At 39.3% G+C, this 21,444-nt stretch overlaps 1 protein-coding gene across 1 annotated transcript in view; it reads right to left on the bottom strand.

Annotated features, from left to right (window-relative positions):
• The window catches only part of jmy (junction mediating and regulatory protein, p53 cofactor), an 85,012-nt gene that overhangs the window by 59,225 nt on the left and 4,343 nt on the right, over nt 1-21,444 (bottom strand). Inside the window, exon 2 of the mRNA XM_052020676.1 lies at nt 14,516-14,689. Within this exon, the coding sequence (XP_051876636.1) occupies nt 14,516-14,689 (174 nt within the window). The remainder of the gene's footprint in view (nt 1-14,515; nt 14,690-21,444) is intronic.

The following is a 21,444-nucleotide window of genomic DNA, read 5'->3' on the forward strand; positions in this document are numbered from 1 at the left end:
TATAGTATTAATGGTAGGACTCTTGGCAGTGTGGAGGTTCAGAGGAATCTTGGTGTCCAAGTCCATAGGACACTCAAAGCGGCTGCGCAGGTTGACTCTGTGGTTAAAAAGGCATATGGTGTATTGTCCTTCATCAATCGGGGAATTGAACTTAGGAGCCGTGAGGTATTGTTGCAGCTATATAGGTCCCTGGTCAGACCCCACTTGGAGTATTGTGCTCAGTTCTGGTCGCCTCACTACAGGAAAGACGTAGAAGCCATAGAGAGGGTGCAGAGGAGATTTACAAGGATGCTGCCTGGAATGCGGAGCATGCCTTATGAAAGCAGGCTGAGGGAACTCGGCCTTTTCTCCTTGGAGAGACAGAGGATGAGGGGGGACCTGACAGAGGTGTATAAGATGATGAGAGGTATTGATAGGGTAGATAGTTAGAGGCTTTTCCCCAGGGCTGAATTGGTGGCCACAAGAGGACATAGGTTTAAGGTGCTGGGGAGTAGATATAGAGGAGATGTCAGGGGCAAGTTTTTTACTCAGAGAGTAGTGACTGCGTGGAATGGGCTGCCGGAAACAGTGGTGGAGGTGGATACGATGGGGTCTTTCAAGAGACTGTTAGATAGGTACATGGAGCTGAGTAAAATAGAGGGCTATGGGTAAGCCTAGTAATTTCCAGGGTAGGGACATATTCGGCACAGCTTTGTGGGCCGAAGGGCCTGAATTGTGCTGTAGTTGTTCTATGTTCTATATGAATTACTGCAAACTGCAATTAATAATCATTTATTGAAAAGATCAACCAGCAAAATACTAAAAGAGCCATACACATTAGCTTTTGAAGAAGTCTTATTTCTAACCCACCTAAATCAAGAAAATTTCATAGGAGAGGAAGGGTGATTGGTCTAAGATCCTGCACTTAACCAGAATGCTTGTCCACTGCTAGAAATGCATGTGTGCCATCACTGGATGAGGCCTGGTCTGGCTGCATCAGGTCATCTTCAATCAATTATTCCACTAACATTCAATGTTAAGTCTCACACATGAATATAATGCTCATTTGGTTAAGGTTCTAAAGGGTGACAACTTCCTGTGGAATTATCCTCCATGGAAAGTCAATGCTTTCTGAAAAGTAAGGAAGCAAACAAGAGACAGGGAAAATAGTTGTAATACAATTGCTCCAATGGGAAAATGAACTACTGGAATCTAGAAAACCAAAACCAGAACAGAGCTAGGTTAATTTCTCCTCTGTATTGCATTACCTAATCTCTGCCAAAGATAAATGGAAAGATCACAATAAACAAGGGAGGGGTAGTAAAAAAAGACATCAGCCATGATTCCTGCTACCAATCACAATCCAGGGTCCCATTGTTTGAAACACTACGTGCAGTGGCTGAACACAGGAGATCCTGCTACCCGCAATGCCAAATAGTCAACAGCACTCATGAGGAATAGCATTAAAAAATATTGCATTACCTGTTGCACAATGCCAAGGTACCAATCATAGTTTTCAAGAGGGGCCAAAAGAGGGAAAAGGATCAAAGCCAAACTGGTGCAACTAAAACGCCCCTACCATCTTCCAGCACTCTCTCCAACCCCACCCCACTGCCCAGCTAAAGTAAACATCATTCTATCAGCCATTTTGTTGTTCACACACAAATTAGCCAAGGTTAACACGAAGCTAAAATACCCCTTAATCTCTCAAGGGTTGTACATGTATTGAATTTTTAGAATTATTACTCTTGAATGGCTACTTAAACAATCATATCCCCACAATTTCTTGCCATGACTAGAAAATTAATTGGTTCCTTTTGAATTTTTTTGCAACATTTTTTTCAGCAATTTTATAGGTATACATGTCCCTTTCAATGCTTCACACATATCACAACTCAACCACTTATTACAAATTGCACCCATAATTTCTGCACAGATTGTTAACAACCTCAAGCATGCTACTCTGCCGAGATAAAAGCAGAGTCAAGTATCTCTCCTTGTACCACAAATGGGAAGCTTATTAAAAGGATAATCTGCAATAAAATCAGGGGAACATACAGCATGCAGTTTTACAAAAGCAAAACCAATGACCCGAGTAGAACATTTTGGTCAAATAGAGGCAAAAATAAATTGATTCAGTTCCCTACAATAATCAAATACAAATCTGAACAAGTACAAAACTGATAAAAGCCTCCAAGGAGAGCTAGCAAACTGGATACAAAGTCAGCTGGATGGTAGGAAACAGGTTGATGGTGAAAGGATGTTTCTCAGAATAGAGGTCTGTGTCTAGTGGTGTGCCTGGGGGTCGGTGCTGGGCCCATTGTTATTTGTCATCTATATTAACTATCCGGATGAGAATATACAAGGAAAAGTTAGTAAGTTTGCAGATGACACTAAAATAGGTGATGTCATAGACAGTGAAGAGGTGTATCAAGAATTGAAGCAGGATTTTGATCTGCTGGGTAGGTGGGCTGACAACTGGCAAATGGAATTAAATTCAATTAACTGAGAAGTGTTACATTTTGAGGACAATCAAGGTAGGACTTTTACATTGAACAGAAGGGCCTGAGTACTGGTGTAGAACAGAGGTACCTTGGAGTACAGCTGCATAGTTCCCTTAAAGTGGAGTCATAGGTAGACAGGGCAGTGAAGGCAGCTTTTCACATTCTAGCGTATCAGTCAGGGCATTGAATATAGAAGTTGGGAGGTTATGTTGCAATTGTACAAGACGTTGGTGAGGCCACACTTGGAATGTTGTGTTCAGTTTTGGTTACCCTGTTATAGAAAGCATGTGATTAAACTGAAGAGAGTGCAAAAAAGATTTACAAAGATGTTGCTAGGATTCAAGGGACTAAGTTAGAGAGAGGTTAGACAGGCTGGGCTTCTACTCCTTGCTGTGCAGGAGGCTGATTGGGGGGGGGGGGGGGGGGGGGGAAGGGGGAAGAATCCCAGAGATATATAAAATCATGAGGGGCTTTGAAAGGGCGAGTGGTCTTTTATCCCCCCCCCCCCCCCCCCCCCCCCCCCCCCCCCCCCCCCCCCCCCCCCCCCCCCCCCCCCCCCCCCCCCCCCCCCCCCCCCAGGGTTTAGTAAGCATGTGAACAGGTATATGGATGACAAGAGTTTAGAGGGATATGGGCCAAGTGCTGGGAAATGGGATTAGCTTGAATGTACATCTTGGTCAGCATGGACACATATGGGCGAAAGGCCTTTTGCTGTGCTGTACAACTCTATGACATATAATGTCTTGCTATGGGTTGTTTCTTTCCTTCTCACCACCACTCCCAACCTCAGCCCCAAATACAGCTGGTTCAGTACTAGCTAATATTTTTGCTATTTGACTTCCAACTGTCAGAATTATAACCATATACCACTGTTAGGGAAATTAGCAGAATGCCTTTTCACAGCAGCTGAGCTCTTTATGTGGAAAGAAATCAGTATTAAACAATCCTATGACTGAGACAAGTTAAATGGTTTGTTCTTATTTTATATTTTACGTCAGATGATACATTTTACCTGAAGACTACAAAGTCAAATCTGCCCATTTTTATATATATATATATATATATATATATATATATATATATATATAAAAAAACAAAAACAGGCAAAATGTTCATGCTGCCCTCCAAAATATTTCAAGGGCATATACTTAAGGAGACATCAGCTGAAATGTACGTTTTGTGCTAGCACAGCAGACCACTTCTTCATTCGCATGGCAGTTATCTCCAGAAAGACACTGGGCACAACCATTCACTGCTACCAGATTGGGTCATCAGAAAACTTGTCACCTCATCTAATTCATTGATTATAGATAGGGAACAGCATCACTTCCAATGGCATCCCACTATTTATAGCCTATCAACACAAAAATGATCTATACTGATCCCATTTTCCATTTGTTAACAATTCTCAATCCATGCTTTCATTTACTCTCCAATCCCACATACTCTAATTTTATTTGCTCGTGTGGCACCTTACCAAGGCTTTCTGATAGTCCACAGATACATATCCACTGGTTCCCCTTAACCTATTCTGCCAATTACAACCTCAAAAAATTATGATTTGTCATACATTCATGTTGGCTCTAGCTAATCGCATTATTGTTTTCCAAATACCATGTTACCCTTTCCTTAATAATGGATTCTGGCATTTTCCTTGCTGCTAATGTCAGGCTAACTGGTCTATGGTTTCCCGTTTTCCCTTTTTCAGCTTTCTTAAATAGTGGGGTTTCATTTGTTACCTTCCAATCTCTGGAAACTGTTCTAGGAGCAATGGAATTTTAAAAGATGAGACCACTATCTAGAAAACCACCTTTATAAACCTCAGGATGCTGGTCATTAAGGCCTGGGGGATTTATTAGCTTTCAGCTCCATGAAATTCTCTAGTACTTTTTTTTAAAACTAATGCTGATTTCTCTCAGCTCTTTATTCTCTCCAGTATTTCCAGGGAGCTTTTTGCACATTCCTCCATGAAGACAGGCAAAATATATTTGTTTAATTTCTCTGCCACTTCCTGGATGCAACTTCTCCCATGTCATTCTGTTAGGGATCCATATTTGCTAATCTTTTCCTTCTTACATATCTATAAAAGCTTTTGCAGTTTATTTCAATGTTGCTTATTAAATTAATCTTTATTCTATTTCCTTTCTTCTTTCAATGTCTTGGCCCTTCTTTGCTCTTTCTGAAAATTTCTCAACTCCCAAGCTCACTGCACTTTTTGGCAATGTTTTAAACCTTTTTCCTAAGACCTAATGTTGTTTTTGACTTTTCTTGTTAACCACAGTTGGATTAATTTACATCGTGAGCTTTATTTTGCCTTAAAGGGATGTTTTTATTCCACAGCATCTATTTTTGTTATACTTTTTAATGTAGTTTCCCAAATGACCACAGCCAACTCAAGCCTCGTAGCATCCGCTTAGTTTAAATTTAAGACCCAAAGCAAATTGACTAAAATGTGGAAAAAGAAATTCAAAGTCAGTAAATGCAATTTGGTAAAAACTTGACAGCAATAATTATTCTTTGCATGGAATCAGACTTGATGCTGTAAAAGCGAAGAGGGTCTTCAGGGTATTGATTCACAGCACATTAGAAGGGAATACCTCAGGTTGCTTAGGCTGTCAAAAAATGGCAACCAGAATCTTAAATTCAAAGTTATAGATTATGAAAGCCTCAAGGAAATGGCAAATCCATATAAAATCTTAATAAGAGATCAAGTTACAGTGCCGAATATATTAGTATCCACAGGTGTGTGGGTTTTGAGGCTTTAGCAAAATTTTGGCATAAAACAAGCCACATATGCAACAATATTTTACTCTACACAAAAGGCAAAAGGGACAGAGCCAACTTTAATCACCCCCAAGGAACATCTCTACTTGGCATGGACAAAAAGCATTTTGCAAGGATCCTACTGAAAGTTCTCAAGTTCTTCTGAACAAAAACCAGCCAACAGTATATGCAGACTACAACAAGCACCTCCAGGCTCTGATGGCTTGGACAACTGGAGTGCATGTTTCAACACTGCGGAAGTTGGTGATCTATGGCTTCTGTCAAAGCATCTCATGCTTTTGATTTTAATCAAAAAGCAAGCTCTCAGAAAACCTAGCAGGTGATCCTGTAGCAAAGTTTCAGGATTTACCAACTGAGCACGAGTGGCCATGTATTGACTGCTTCACTTTGAGCTGACTGTGGCTGCAAGGCCTAGAGTGCATTTCGACTCATAGTCATAAAAGTGCAGCTAAGGGAATAACATGGGCGGTAAGAAAAAGTCTAACCTTACCTCAACTTTCAAAACTAGGTCAGGTGAATGAAGGAAGAGCCATCAATGAGACATGGAAAGAAGGTGTGTAATCTGATTGGAACTACTTTGAATGGACAGCAAATGCCAACACAAACTGAATGTGACAAAATATCTTTATCAATGTTCCAACTTCTATGTATTTATACTTGCTATTTCCACCCTCCTCACTCCCCACCCACACCAAATCTATGAATTTCTTGTGTAGAGACACCAGAGATTCTGCAGATGCTGGAACCTGGAGCAACACACACAAAATGCTGGAGGATCTCAGCAGATCAGGCAGCATCTATAGAGGGAAATAAACAGTCAATGTTTCAGGTCGAGGCCCTTCATCATTCTTGTGTGCTTGGATTTTGATTCAAAACACCAGAAATGGTACTATATGCAAGATTTTAATATAACCATTAACATGGAAAGAACTCCTTGTTTGCAATACAATTCAATATGTGCTCAAAAGGTACAAGAGGATTATTTTTTGTTTATATCCTGTTCCATTTGAGATTTCATTGTTGTGGTCCTTTATAGATAAAAATCAGATGTGGCAAAGCTACATTAAAACAATTTTAGCTTACTTTCTGACAGCTTTTCAGCTCAGAAATAGTTTAGAGATTTACAATGCACAAGGTACTGACATCTGTATTCACTAAATCTGAATTATATATACACAAGTGGATTTTTTGTAAAATTACATTTCTAGAAAAAAAGTGGTATTGCCTGTTCCTTGATAATTGGAGTAACATCAGAAAAGAAGTCACACAAACGGAGATCAATCACATGGCTTTGCTTAAAAACCAGCATCGTGAATGAGGTAACATTATCTATTAAAGCCCAAATAAATTAACTTTCTTCTACAACCAAGTGAACATCACTCTCTGCAAGAAAAAACATGACTGGCCAATACACTATAGCAAGTAGCATGGTTATTTAAATATTATAAAGAGGCAGCCTAACATTATATTAATAATGAGATCATTTTCAACCAAAGGGACCAGGTTTCCTAAACCTCAGAAAAGCCAGCCATTTAAAGGAAGCAGGCTAAGATAAATCCGAGGCAAGTTTCATTACAGCACTCCTTATGTGGTTTTATGGCCTTATGGGCAAGAGAACCCTTAGCCATAAACCACAATCTAGGCTCCCCAAGGGCTCAGCACCTTCCATCACTTTCCTGAACTAACCTTTACTCCTACTGACATTCTGTCAGTTTTGGCCTTCTAATGCAGGTTTTGTGCTCAAAAGGCCTCCAGTTGCCAGTCAGGCTGGTAGAGAACTCAAACCCCATAATTGAGCCTTGCTGTTAATCCAGTTGTGAGATTGAGAAACCTGTACACAGCTACACCACACCCCATATCCTCCCACCCTCACCACAAAACAAGACTGCAGAATAAAATTCAGGTCTTTATGTTCTCCTCACACCTTATTTTCCTAGCTCGTTTTACATTGTCAGCAAAACTCCACCCTTTCATCCCAGCCATTAATATAATTTGTGAATAGGAGGAACCCAAGCACTGATCCTTGCAATATCCTACTAATAACATTCTGAGGACCTGAAAGTAAACATTTATTCCCAGTCTTAATTTTGTCCATTAAACAATCCATGATATATACTAATATTTCATTCCATCCCATGAGTCCTTTTCTTATGTAACAACTTTACTGAATGTCTTCTGAAAATCTAACTATACTAGTTTCACTTGTTCATTTTTATCATCCTACAGATTATATTCTCCAAAAAACTTAAATTTGTCAAACACAATTTCCCTTCCAAAAAATCATCTTGACTCTGCCTAATATCTTGATTTGGTGTGGCCTGTTATCACTTCATTGATAATAGATTCCAGCATTTTCCCTGTGTCTGATATTAGGTCATCTCTTCTCTCTACTGCCTTTTCTAAATAGCTGTATTTTACTTGCTAAATTTCAATCCACTGGGAACATTGCAGAATCTAGGAAATTTTAGATAATTACAAACAATTAATCCACTCAGAGTACATAGACCATTAGATGCAGAGTATATATCAGGCTTTAATTCCTTTTATTTCTCCATTGCTTTATCGTTCATCTTAATTAGTTTGTTATTCATTAAATCCTGCAATCAACATCACATCTGGTACTTTTTGGTGTCCACCGTGAGGACACGTACAAAATACATATAACATCTCAGCCAATTCCTTTCTGTCCATAATAGTCTTCCCTGTGGGACTCGCAGGGATCCATACTTGTGCTGCTCTCCTCTTACAGTATAACTCCAATAGTCCTGTATCCGATTGTTTGGAAATGCTAATAGTTTGGCTCCTGGGAGAATAGAATGAAGTCCTTACAAAGGCATTTGGGAGGATGCTGGGGGAATCTGTGGGCTTGTAATGGATGTTGGCTGCTAACCTACTTCCTGAGATGGAGCCCTCTGTGATAGGGAATTCCATAGGTTCACCACCCATTGAGTGAAGAAAATTCCCTTCATCTCTGTCCCATATCTCTTACATGGGAATCCAAGACTGTGACCCTCTGTCTAGATATTCCAGCCATGGGAAACATCCTTCTTGTATCCAGTCCGTCTAGCCCTATCAGAATTTTGTAAGTTTCCATTAGATCCTTCTCATTTGTTTAAATGATAGTGAATACAAACCTATTTGACTTGACCCACATTACAGTGCATTTGCCATGTTTTCACCCACTACTCACTTTCCTCCAGTTTGATAAATGACCATTCTTCACAACCACCTGTTTTCTGTTATTTAGGCAACTTTGTCTCCATGTTGCACATCACATACTTCAACTTCCTCAACAAGCCTGTTACGTGTCACCTTATCAAAAGCCTCCTAGAAATTCATGTATGCCCTACTCTCATCACCTGTACTACCTCAAAAAAAATTCTATATAATCGGTGCTGGTTTGCTGTAATTAATCCATTTCCCTCCAAAAACTGTCTGTATGAAAACTGTCCCAGAAAGCATTTCCCCTACCAAGGTTAACATGACTGGCCTGAAGTTGCTGAGCTTATCCTTACTCCCTTTTTTGAACAAGGGGATAACATCGCTGCTCTGTAGTTCTCTGGTACCACCACCATATCCAGAGTGCCTCTGACATTTCTTCCCAAACTTCCCTCAAAATCCTAGGGTCATCCCATCCATTCCTGGCGGCTTTAAGTTCAGCCAACTTTTCTAATACTTCCATGCTGCCAATTTTTTTTTAAACAGAGTATCTCAACTATTTCTTTGGAAGCATCCTCTTCCCTCCCAAAGAGGGATGCAAAATACTCATTTAGTATCTTACCAATCCTTTCAGCATCTATTTGCCAGCTCCCCATTTTTCCCTTAGTGGGCCCCCACTCTTCCTCGAGATATTTTCCATTAAAACTGTCTGTCGAACACTTCAAGATTCTCATTTATTGGGTGCCAATCTTTTTTCAAATGGTCTCTTATTTTATTTTTCACTTCCCCTTTCATTCTTTTGTAATCATATAGTTTCTCACTGGGTGCAGGCAACTCACACGTTATGGGGGTTGGGGGCTGTGTTCCTAGAAAACAGTCCACATCACGATTTTCCACAATGCAAAGCCGTGTCTGCATCAAGAAACACAAGTGCAAAAAAAAGTGTTTATTTACTTACCTTTTTTTTAAAAAAAATCAAATTCCATCATGAGAGAGAGAGAGAATTTTTATCTCAAATTTTTGGATAGTGATTTGTGAATTTTGTAAGGACAAACTTCCATAAACTGAAGAGTGTGTGTGTGTGTGTGTGTGTGTGTGTGTGTGTGTGTGTGTGTGTGTGTGTGTGTGTGTGTGTGTGTGTGTGTGTGTGTGTGTGTGTGTGTGTGTGTGTGTGTAGATATATATATAAAAGAAAGAGGGTGGGTTGTCACCTGAATTTACAACCAGTGCCACTCATCCCTCCCCACTGATAACCCCCCTGGCACTTATGCCTGCAACTGCACCAAGTGCTACACCTGTCCCTTCACCTCCTCCCTCACCATCATTCAGGGTCCCAAACTATCTTTCCAGGTGAGGCAGCACTTCACCTGTGAGTCCGAGGGTGTCATTTATTGCATCCAGTGCTCCTGGTGTGGCCTTCTGTACATTAGTGAGACCCAACACAGATTGGGTGACCGCTTCGTCAAGCGCCTTTGCTCTGTCTGCCGCAACAGCCAGGACCTCCCAGTGGCCACCCACTTCAACTCCACATCCCATTCCCATACTGACATGTCTATCCATGGCCTCCTCTACTGTCACTTTGAGGCCAAGCACAGGTTGGAGGAACACCTCATATTCCACCTTGGGAGTCTCCAACCTGATGGCCTTAACATCAATTTCTCTAACTTCTGGTAACCCCACCCCTTCCTTTTCTCCCCCTGCCCCCCACTCCTTTCTCTTCCCTTATTCCTATGGCTCCCTTCTCCCACCTTGATGACCTGCCCATCTCCTCTCCTCTCCTCCCCCATCCTTTATTCCATGGTCCACTGCCCTCTTCTACCAGATTCCTTCTTCTTTAGCCCTTGGCCTCTTCTACCCATCACCTCTCAGCTTATTACATCTTCTCCCCCTCCCATTACCTTCCCTCTCTCACCTGGACGCCTATCATCTGAACTCACCTATCCCCTGACTGCGTGTACTCCTCCCCCTAACTTCTTATTCTGGTTTCTGCCCTCTTCCTTTCCAGTCCTGGTCAAGGGTCTCAGCCCAAAAAGTCAACTGTTTATTTCCCTCCATGAATGCTGCCTGACCTGCTGAGTTCCTCTGCACTGTGTGTATTGAACCAGCGCCATTTTTTGCTTTACCTTTCTCAGTCATCTAGGGTTTCTTGGTTGTTAGTGCCTTCTTTGCCGCTCTTGTGAAAGTGCCTCAACCAACCCTAAACCATCTCTTCCTTAAAAGGCAACCCACTGTTATTCAGTTTTGGCTGTCAACTTTTGATTCCAATTTATCTAGGTCAGATCCACTCTCATCCCATTAAAATAAAAATCAGCCTTTCTCCAATTAATTACTTTTGTTTTAGATTGCTCCTTCTCTTTTTCTGTAGCTAATACAAATCAAATTAGAAGGGGCTGTAGGCACAGGGTTGCTTCTTTATTTTTTAAAGAAAAAAAAGAGACCCCACCTCACTGCCACACTCCATCTGAACCAGGGGTAAAAATTTTCCTCAAGCATTAAGTATTTATTCAAAAACCAACTGTACATACAAATTTCCATACATCATACCCCATAATAAAGGATGAAAAATCTTTCATTTATTTCTGCCTTCCTGTCAACTAAACAGAAAAAAAGCTGTTACCCATGAGCCAACAAAATATGCAGTTAGCTTGTAAAATTAGAGCACAAATGCAAGAGCTTCAGTGAAAACAAAAGCTGTATTCACAAGTTAACACAGATAACCTACTCTCACAATAGATCTCTGCAATTCCTCCCGAGTATTTCCTTCCCTCTCAAATAATATCTCAGTAATGTAATGAAAATTTTCAAATTGTGGAATACCTGAAGAAATGTTGCAGGACAGGAAGCCATTTTGCCCAATTCCATCCAAATCCCTTTGCAGAGTAGCAGTTTCCCCCACAGTCCCGCAGATCATTTTCCTTCAGGTACCTATCCAATTGCCTTTTAAAGTTGCAACTGACTTTTCAACCCTCCCAATGCACAAATTCCAAATGATAATCACTCTCTGCATAAACAAAAGTTTCCTCACAAACTCCAACATTTCTCGCCCACCACTTAAAATTTGTGCCTTCTGGTCATAAGCCATCTGCCAATGGAAACAAATTTTCACTTTTGTCTTTTTATCCCCAGTCTAATTAAAAAATAGAAAGGTGGAATTAACATAGGATTAATATAAATGGCGACTGCTAGTCGGTGAGAACACAGTGGGGCAAATGGCCATGTCTGCGCTGCATAATTCCTAGACATTCAAGACACTATTTATGCTTTTCAGTCATTTTATAGAACATAGAACAGTACAGCAAAGGAACAGCAATGTGGTGCCAAACTAACTAAATTAGTAATCAAATGCCCAACTAACCTAATCCCTTCTGCCTACACAATGTCCATATCCTTCCATTTCCCACACGTGTCTATCTAACAGCCCAGTGATTTCCCCTATCGTATTTGCCTCCACCACCACCCCAGGCGACATATTCCAGGCACTCATCACGCTGTGTAAAAAACTTGCCCTGCACATCTCCTTTCAACTTACCCCCGCTCATCTTAAATGCATGCCCTCTGGTATTAGACATTTCAATCCTGGGAAAAAGATACTGGCTGTCTATCTATGCCTCTCATAATCTTATAAACTTCTATCAGATCTTCCCTTAGCATCTGCTGCTCCAGAGAAAACAACACAAGGTTGTCCAACTTCTCCTTATAGTACGTGCCCTCTAATCCAGGCAGCATCCTGGTAAACCTCTTCTGCACCTTCTCCAATGTCTCGACATCCTTCCTATAATGGGGTGACCAGAACTGAATGCAATACTCCAGATAGGGCCTAATTAGAGTTTTCAAGCTGCAGCACAACTTCCTGACTCTTGAACTCACTGCCTCGACTAATAAAGGCAAGCATGCCATATGCCTTCTTTACCACCCTATTAACCTGTGTAGCTACGTATTTTGTGACATGTTTTGATAAATATGGTACTGTAAACATAATAACTAGAAGATACGATATCTTTATTTACATCGAAACACACAGTGAAATGCATCTTTTGCATAGAGTGTTCTGGGGGCAGTCTGCAAGCATCGCCACGCTTCCGGCGCCAACATAGCACGCCCACAACTTCTTAACCCATATGTCTTTTGGAATGTGGGAGGAAACCGGAGCACCCGGAGGAAACCCATGCAGACGTGGGGAGAACGTACAAACTCTTTACAGACAGTGGCCAGAATTGAACCCGGGTCGCTGGCGCTGTAAAAGCATTACACCAACCGCCACAAATAATATTTTTTGCATCACTCTTCCTTATAATTATTCCAAAGAAATTCTTTTATTTCTTACAAACTTAGACACTCTAATAGAACCATGAAGAATATTTTTACTCAAATATTACATGTTATCAGATGATTGGTGCGAAGTCTACAAAAATCACAAACTATAAAAATCAGTAATTGCTCTAATGAAAGGGGCTTATATTGTACACTGGGCATTGTGAGAGAAAAAAAAGAGGCAATTTGTATTACACATACATGGGAAACAGAAAAACCATCAAATGCAAATACAAGTCCCATCACAAATACCAACCGTACATATTATGCAAAACAGAACAAATTGGAGTACTTAAAAGACATAACACATTGAAAGGGATAGCATACTTCATCTTACAAACTATATTACAAATTATATAAATGATAGGTTGGGTTTGTTTCTCCTGGAGCGAAGGAGGCTGAAGTAATCTGAAATAGTATATAAAATTATGAGAGGCGTAGATAGGGTAAATAGCCAGAATTCTTTCACAATGTAAGGGGATCAAAAAACAAGAGGGCATAGAATTAGAGGAAGGAGTTTTAGAAAGAGATTTGAGGGGCAAGTTTTTTTCTTTGTATACTTTTTATACAGAGAGTGACTGATATCTGGAACTTGCTGCCAGAAAAGGTGATGGAATCAGATATTATCACTATGTTTAAGAGACATTCAGACAGGCACTTGAATAGGGAAGGCATAGAAGGATATAGGCAAACAGGAATAGTGTACTTGGGCAAAAAGGCCAGTGTGAACATGGTGGTCCAAAGGGCCTGTTTCTGTGCTGTACAACCCTATATTCCTGCTGGGAATCTGCTCCAGTTATATTTAGCATCAGTGCAAAACATTGTTCGCATCATAATTTGAGCAAATGTGCATTATAAATGATGAAAAGTTACACAGAACCCAGCATTTTGATCTCAGAAAAAAAATTAACTGCCTTGATCAGTATCAGGAACTGGCCACGTCATCAACATAACTAAAGGATAACCTTTATTTAAATAGTTGCTTTTACCTCAATACAATCCTCTTTCCAACAGTTCAATCCATGTACAGTTCAATTTCTGGGAGCAGGATAAAAATCTCTTTTCATGCATCTCAGAAACTATCAGAGTAAACAATATGGTTTCTTTGATAGCTTTTGACTTGTACCACCTAAAAAGGTGAGTGACAGATACATGGGAACACCATCTGCATGTTCTTCTCCACGATGAATGCAATCCTAACTTTGAAATATTTATCATCAATCATTTGTTGTCACCAAGTCAAAATCCTGGCATTCTGTGTTGGGAATACCCAACCTATTTACAACAATTCAGGGTGACAGTTTGCCAGCAGTTTTCTGGGGCTACTACAGATGGGCAAGAATGCAAAGCAGAATAAAAATAGTCTCAAACTTAGTTTAGTTTATTCTCTATCAGCTGCTTAATAGTCTTGGTAAAAGACAATTTCACCCCTTATGTTGCAACATTTTTAGGTCTGCTCATTCAGTACACAAGTCTGACTAGTTTTGGGCCCACAATACTAGTTAAATATTCTGTTTCATTTACATTGTTTAATGTCTTTCACTCTTTATTTCATTCTTCATTGAAAACATTCATTTGTGAACTTCATCCTATAACTTGGGATTGTAGATTTTACAACAATCATTTCTGTTTTGTTCTGATTATTCTCATATTCATCATTGCTGTTCTGAGGGTTCACTGCATGTTCTAAGTTGAATGCAGCTTGGAGGAGAGCATTACCATCCCTCTGCCCACTTCTAGCTATGCAGACAAGATAGAGTTAAAATGTTGTCTCTTACCTTTATCTGTTGACGTCTCAGCATGGCCAATTCTCTCATATCTCTGAAAGGCTGCAGTAGATACTGATAGAGTTCTGTGGTTGCTTCTGATAAAGCAGCATAAGCATCATCTTCTTCTTGGTATAGTTCTAGCAGTTCCACCATAACATCTGTAATCTTGTGTTTCTCCAGCAGCTACATGCAAATCAGAATTTGTTTTACAATTTGAATTTTGTAGTCTAATTCAATTCTCAAATATTCCATTTAGTTCATTGTTTGCCTCTGAAAACTCTAGGGTTACAAAACCTTTGCAAATAAAACTCAGTTGAAAGAAATAGCAAGTATTATGGCCCACAGCACATTATTTCATTACAAGCCTTTATTTTGTATGCCAATGCCAACCACTTCATTTGTAGCCAACTTTGCTCAAGATGATGCAAACTCATCAGGGTGTCAGCTTCACCAAACTGTATGTTTAGGTAAAACAGACATCATTGAATAAGGATTTAGTACCAGATTTAGTGGAAATGAATAAATCATGCCAGAATTTTAAAAAAACAAGGGTAACAAATATGAGATTAAAATGTGTTAAATTTACAGCAGAGGGCAGGCTGTGTTCCAGTTCCAGGTTTAAAAATTGAGACAAAAATGTTATCAATCAAGCTCAAGATTTGATTTAGATGTTTGATGAAGGAGTAACAAACAGGGTGAGTAATTTTGTTTAGAACCATGTCTCCAAGTGTAGGATAATCAATAACAGACAGTGGAATCAAAAGGGCTTTTTAAACTTCAATTATATGTGCATGCACAAAATATTTCAAACCAGCTATTATATCAGTTTCTTCAATGACTCTTAACTGACTGTGCCCAATACATCATGGGCACATCCCTCCCCACCATCAATAGTATCTACAGGAGGCACTGCCTCAACAAGGCAACATCCATTCATCAGAGATTCCCACCATCCTCTCACAGCTACCATCGGGCAGGAGGTACAGAAGCCTGAAGTCCCACACCAGGTTCAAGAACAGCTACTTCCCTTCAACCATTCGGCTCTTGAACCAACCAGCAAAACCCTCATCACTACAGTTTAGCAACACTATGACCACTCTGATCATTCTGCACTAAAATGGACTTTTTTTTCCATTCAAATTGTATTTTTTTTTCTTGTAAAAATTATGTATAATTTATGTTTAATTGTCTTTTCTTGTGAATGCTGCTTATATGATGCTACGTGCCTGCAATGATGCTGCAAGTAAGGTTTTTCATTGCACCTGTGCATACATGTACTTATGCATATGACAAATAAACTCAACTTTGACTTATTACTTGCCTTTGCTAGAGTTTATACTGTGGTACGTTTTCAGATGTCTTTTGATAGTTGTATTGATAAACCTATACAGAATACAGCACAATTTGAAAAAGTGCAATGCCATTATTCATACTGTAATATAGGTCTTAAATTGCAGCACAGATATATCATACACCATCATAGGCCATTGCAATATGAACAAAACATGCAAGGGTAGGGAAGGTCAACTAAAACCACATCAAGAGATGATTTCTCCCAAGTCAATGGACAACTATAGGTGCTAGTGACACTGGGTTCTATGGTCTACCAGATTAAAACAAACATACAAAATAAGCTGCTAAGTAAGGCACTGCATTAAATAGCATTTATATTCAGGGGAAGTGGCAGGTGTCTACTGAAATGGAGTGTGAGAGTTAAGGTTGGATTCAGATCAAAAAAGTGATTTTTCTCAAAATTTATTTTCATTTATGTTTTTTCCCATTGATGAAAAACGTGATTGTTTCCATTTTGTATCATTCCAGAAATACAACTGCACTCCCTAGCACAGCGATGTGATGTGTCAGTGTGCACAGAAGACTTCATTTCTTGTACAATACTCTTCTTGGAGCACTGCAAGGGAATGAGGGCCCCTACCCCAGCCCAGCCATCTCCCGATTCCCTCCCCCACAAAATTCTTCTCCACCCTAAAAAGAATTCTGATCCTGCTGACTCCACACCAAATCAATATACTCATACTCCCCCCACCTGACATGATTTCCACCCCTTCAAATGAACTGCCAGGCTATCCCCCTCCCTCAAGACTAGCAGTGCAATGCCCCTCCCTTCAAACATACCAACAGTCTGATGCCCTGACTCACCAGAACCTTCAAACAGACTGCCAATTCAGATTCCCATTCCCCTTCAGATAAACTGCCAATCCAGGCTGCTCCCATCCCCTCTCAAACAAATTGATAGTCCAATATTCCCATCTTTCAAACCAAAAGCCAGTCTGATTTCCCCTCCCCCAACACCCACCTTCTTTCAAACTGCTGGTCTAATTTCCCATAGTTCAAATCAGGTAAACTACCAATCCAATTACTACCTCACTTCAGAGTGTCCCTCTTTCAGAACCTTGCCTCAAGAGGTGTACCAACAGCACATTTTGGTGCCAAAAACATTTAACACCCAGTCAAGAACTCATGGACAAAATTTTCAGCAGAGACCCAAGAACAATTTGTGCAGATGCTTTGTTTTCCCTTCTAACTAAATGCCCAAACACGATGCTTCTTGTACACGAGATAAGCAACTAGTTTGTGCTATTTTCCTAATTTATATGTAGCCTCATTTGTAACACTTAACCTTTTTGATTCCTTTATGGGCTATGGACATTGCTGACAAATACATTAAATCAATGCTCATCCTTTGGCCTTGAAATAGGTGGCTTACTAGGCCAATCCTGGGGCTTGGAATCATACATAGGCCAGACTGGGGAAGGATAGCAGATTTCCATGCCAGCTTTCACCATATAGGCTCCACATACAACTACTTTTTGAAGAGCAGTTAATTTTACATAAGTGAATACTGCTCTCATTTCACAGATGCCAAACTTGTCAAACAGCAGTAAAATCAAAAGCCAATTACCAATTAATCTTGTTGGGCTAGTGCAAGCTGAGCATTGTCTCGAAAGTATTTTCTGCTGTCAATCAAATAGTGACAAGGGATTATTTCACGTTTGCCAGATCAGTCAAGTGGGTGCTTAGCTGAAGTCTTCAAAAATCCATTGAAATCTACGGCACAGCAAAAGGGCATTCAGCTCATTATGCCTATGCTTGCTAAAAATGAACTTGAGGTTAGTCCCATTTCCCAGCTCTTGGTCCACACCAGTATAGGTTACAGATCCATACGGTCATCCCATGTTCTTTTTGAATGTGGCTTAGACTGCTGCTTCCTTTGAGGCAGTAAACTCCTGACACCACTGCTTGACGAATGAAATAATTTTTTCTCAATTTTCCAGTAATCCTTCCATCAATTAACTTTAATCTGTGGCCCCAAGTTAATGATCCCTCTGCTAAAGGAAAAACATTTCTGGTTACCCAGTCTACCCTCTCGTGATTTTATATACCTCCATTATAATCGCCCCTCAATCTCTTGTGATCCAAAGTTCAAAAAAAACTCCAGCTTAACAGTCTCTCCTCGTAACTATAATTCTCCAGCCCTGACAACCTCCTAATAAATCTCTGTACTTTCTCCAGTGGTGTCATGTACTGTGGTGTAATATAGTGACCAGTATTGTAAACTGTGCTCGAACTGTGTTTATCCAAAGGTGAAAATCAGTGATTTGTCACGTTAGTTATCATTGATTGATGATCACTGCTTTGTGCTAAGTAATTTTCAGATTGAAGCTATCTTGTCCTATCCTGACGGGTCAGATGTTTTCTCTTAGCATGAGTGGTTGACAACTGGTCCCTCTCCAAGTTATTTAAACAGTAATATGTCATTTTTTGTTTGTAGGTGAGTGGCAGAGTTTGGGAGTATTTGGTAAGGTGGCAAATAAAATATGATTAGTGTAAATGGCTACCTGACAGCGCAGACTCAGTGGGTCAAAGGGTCTGTTTCCATACTGTATGACTATGAACTAAAACATTTATTGCAACTCTATTTCTGCTGCACTCATCTAGGGCATCTCTTAGAATTCATTGGAATTTTCTAGGTAACATTTTTTACAGTTAACTGTAATTATTAACTGTATGTTGTATTTAAAAGACAATGGCGGCAAGTGTATAAAGAAATGATCAATAGTTTCAATAAGTGGGGAATAATTACTAGCAACCACCAATCTGGTTATTAAATATAGCAAGACTGAAGTAGGAAGAAATTTACAAGTGATCCAAGCATAAGAAAATGCAGTTTAAAACTATTTGATAAATTTGGAATTTAACAGAATAACATTGCAGGTAGGAAGGAAGACTGAGTTAGAAATTTGAAGGCAGCATTAAAAAAAGATGAGATAACAAGATAAAAGATAACAATATTGATAAAAGATTAAAATGGTTGAAATCGGAAAAGGCATGAATAAGGTTAAGATGACATGTTTTTGTTCAACCCTATTAGACAACAAAAGGAAGTTCGAAGAACAATCCTAGTGCAAACGTCATTCAATGTTTGAATGCATAAAGTGGGAAAGGCTGGATTACTATTGCATTCAGCCAAACACACCTTAAGAGACATGGGGGTCCTGGTTCCTCTGCATGCTTCAAAACAAAAACAAAAGAGCACTGCAGAGGAAATGAAGTCATCCAGTGCACCACAGACAAATCAAATTAAATATTTAATGCCAAGCACCTTCAGCAATAGAACAGCTATGGGATTTCCTTCAACTTTAGAGATTCTATGGCCAAGCATGCTAATAAATGATGAACAAACAATGAACCCACTAGAAGTATAGAGGCTGGAATTCCTATTATACTTTAAGAATGGAGATGTGGCATTTGAAGAATAAAATTTTCACTGCTTCCTTTAAAAGTATAAGAAGCCACTGTAATTCATCCACTGTGTTAAGAGACTGGGGTTCTCTGAAGGAATGTGACATGAAGTGGTCTAATAAAATGATCAAAGAAACAATGGGAAGAATTGGTTCCCCACCACACAATTTTGAATAGTGTAAACCAGTGAAAATACAGGTTAAATTCATCTGAAGCTCCACTTATGTAAACAAAAATCTGACATTCCATAGATTTTTGTTTTGTAAATTACTAACTACAGAATAATATAAAAAGTGTACCACACTGTCAATCAACATCATTTACAAGTAGGAATGTCTATACAATACTTTTGAAAGTTACTGATCCCATTTCTCAAACTATTGCAATGGGAAGGGATTTTCTGAATTTTGTGCCAGGTTATATCCAAGTTAGATTTGGTGTGTGATCTGGAGATTAATATAAAGCTGATGGTGTTCCTTGAGTAGCACTAGAGATGCTGCATAGATCATTTAAATTCTACATACTGTGCCAGTGGCAGAACGGGCATATATTGATCAGTGGTATGAGTCCTATGGCACAATAGCGAATAACTGTTTCTGAACATTGCTGACCTACAGTTCTTTGCTATTCAACCACCACGTAGATGAATGAGGCTTAAAAGAATTAGGAGGTAAGCCACAGATCACATAATATACAATTCTGTCTTGTTCTCATAGCCAATGTATGATTGGTTCAGTTCAGCTTCTGATGACATAACTCCCAGGATGCTATTAAGAGGGGTTCAGCAAAATGAAGATGGTTTTCCTCAGTGGCCTTTGCTATCTGCCATTTCTTAATCAATGTCCGGATATCATACAGATTCTGCTGTAGGCTGGCAAAAAAAGGGTGATTCTCAATTCTTGCAATGATGTAGTAAGTTGAAATCCCCACAAATGACAGTGAGAGCCCAATTCCAGCCTAATAATAGAGGTGTAGTTGTTAATAAAGTACATGAAGATGGTCAGACCATTGGTATTTGTAGCAGTTGTGATTGGCCATCAACATTTTTCTTTGGACTCAACCTTGGGATGGTTTTCTCTAGGACCCACCCATCCATCCCCCATGACTTTTGATGGCATTCTTTTATTGTATAATTATAGTCACTGTCCCTTATATCTCTATCGTAGTATTTGAGCAAATTGTGCAAGCTAACACATCTGTTAATTCTGAAACGTTTAAAAGAAAAAGAAACAAAGATTTTATACCCAGGATCTGTCAGTTAAAAACTGAAGGAAAATTATTGAAAGATTATGTAGAAAAACCAAGGTGACAGGTTAGTTGTTTCGTACTACATAAATAAAACATTCAAAAAGCTTTTACTTCCATTAGGAATTTGCAGACATATTAGTTAACCTGGCATGCTTCTAATCAACTGTGTAAAGTTAAGTAAAATGGCAAAAACTTATTGTACTGGAATTTAGATCAACTTAACTATGAGTAGGACCACTGATAAATTAAGTTCAACTTTAATAATAAATTCTACATTGCAGGTCTTCACAATAGCACACAGCAAATTGTTCTGAGAGGTAGCTTTTACAGTCCCTTTTTTCCCTGAACTTTTGATGACAAAAACCAGGCACTGTACTGGCATGAGTCAGAAATCTGAAGTTAGAGTAGCAGTACTTAAAAGCTTCAGAATTCTTGCACCACAATAATGAAATACAGTGTCACAGTACCTTTTTTTTAAGTGGTCTATGTAATGGGATAGAAAAATTACAACTAATTCTTGTCATTGCTAGAAAATTAATGTACAGATTTTAAAAACTGCAAATGATTAAAATATGAAAATATGAAATAGTGCCTTTAGTAAAAGTGGAGTTGTATTATTCAGCCACATTAACTACAGCATTAAGACCTATATACTTAATTCTAGAAAATAAACAGGTTCAGAATCACAGAAATTACAGTACAGAAAACCAATATACAGCTCACTCATATTTAATTTCTGAGTTTTTTTCATTTCTGATGGAAGATCATTGAACTGGAAGCGTTGACACCATTTCCCTATCCATCAATTTATTTTTAGGTGCTCAAGTTAAGGCAGCTCTTAAAGCTACACATTTGACAAATTCCGAGAATATATAAGAAAAGGAAACACGTGAATAAAATAAAATGCCTGAAATAAAGTATGAAATAAA

This window comes from Pristis pectinata, chromosome 7 (genome assembly GCF_009764475.1).
Source record: "Pristis pectinata isolate sPriPec2 chromosome 7, sPriPec2.1.pri, whole genome shotgun sequence".
Taxonomy (NCBI): domain Eukaryota; kingdom Metazoa; phylum Chordata; class Chondrichthyes; order Rhinopristiformes; family Pristidae; genus Pristis; species Pristis pectinata.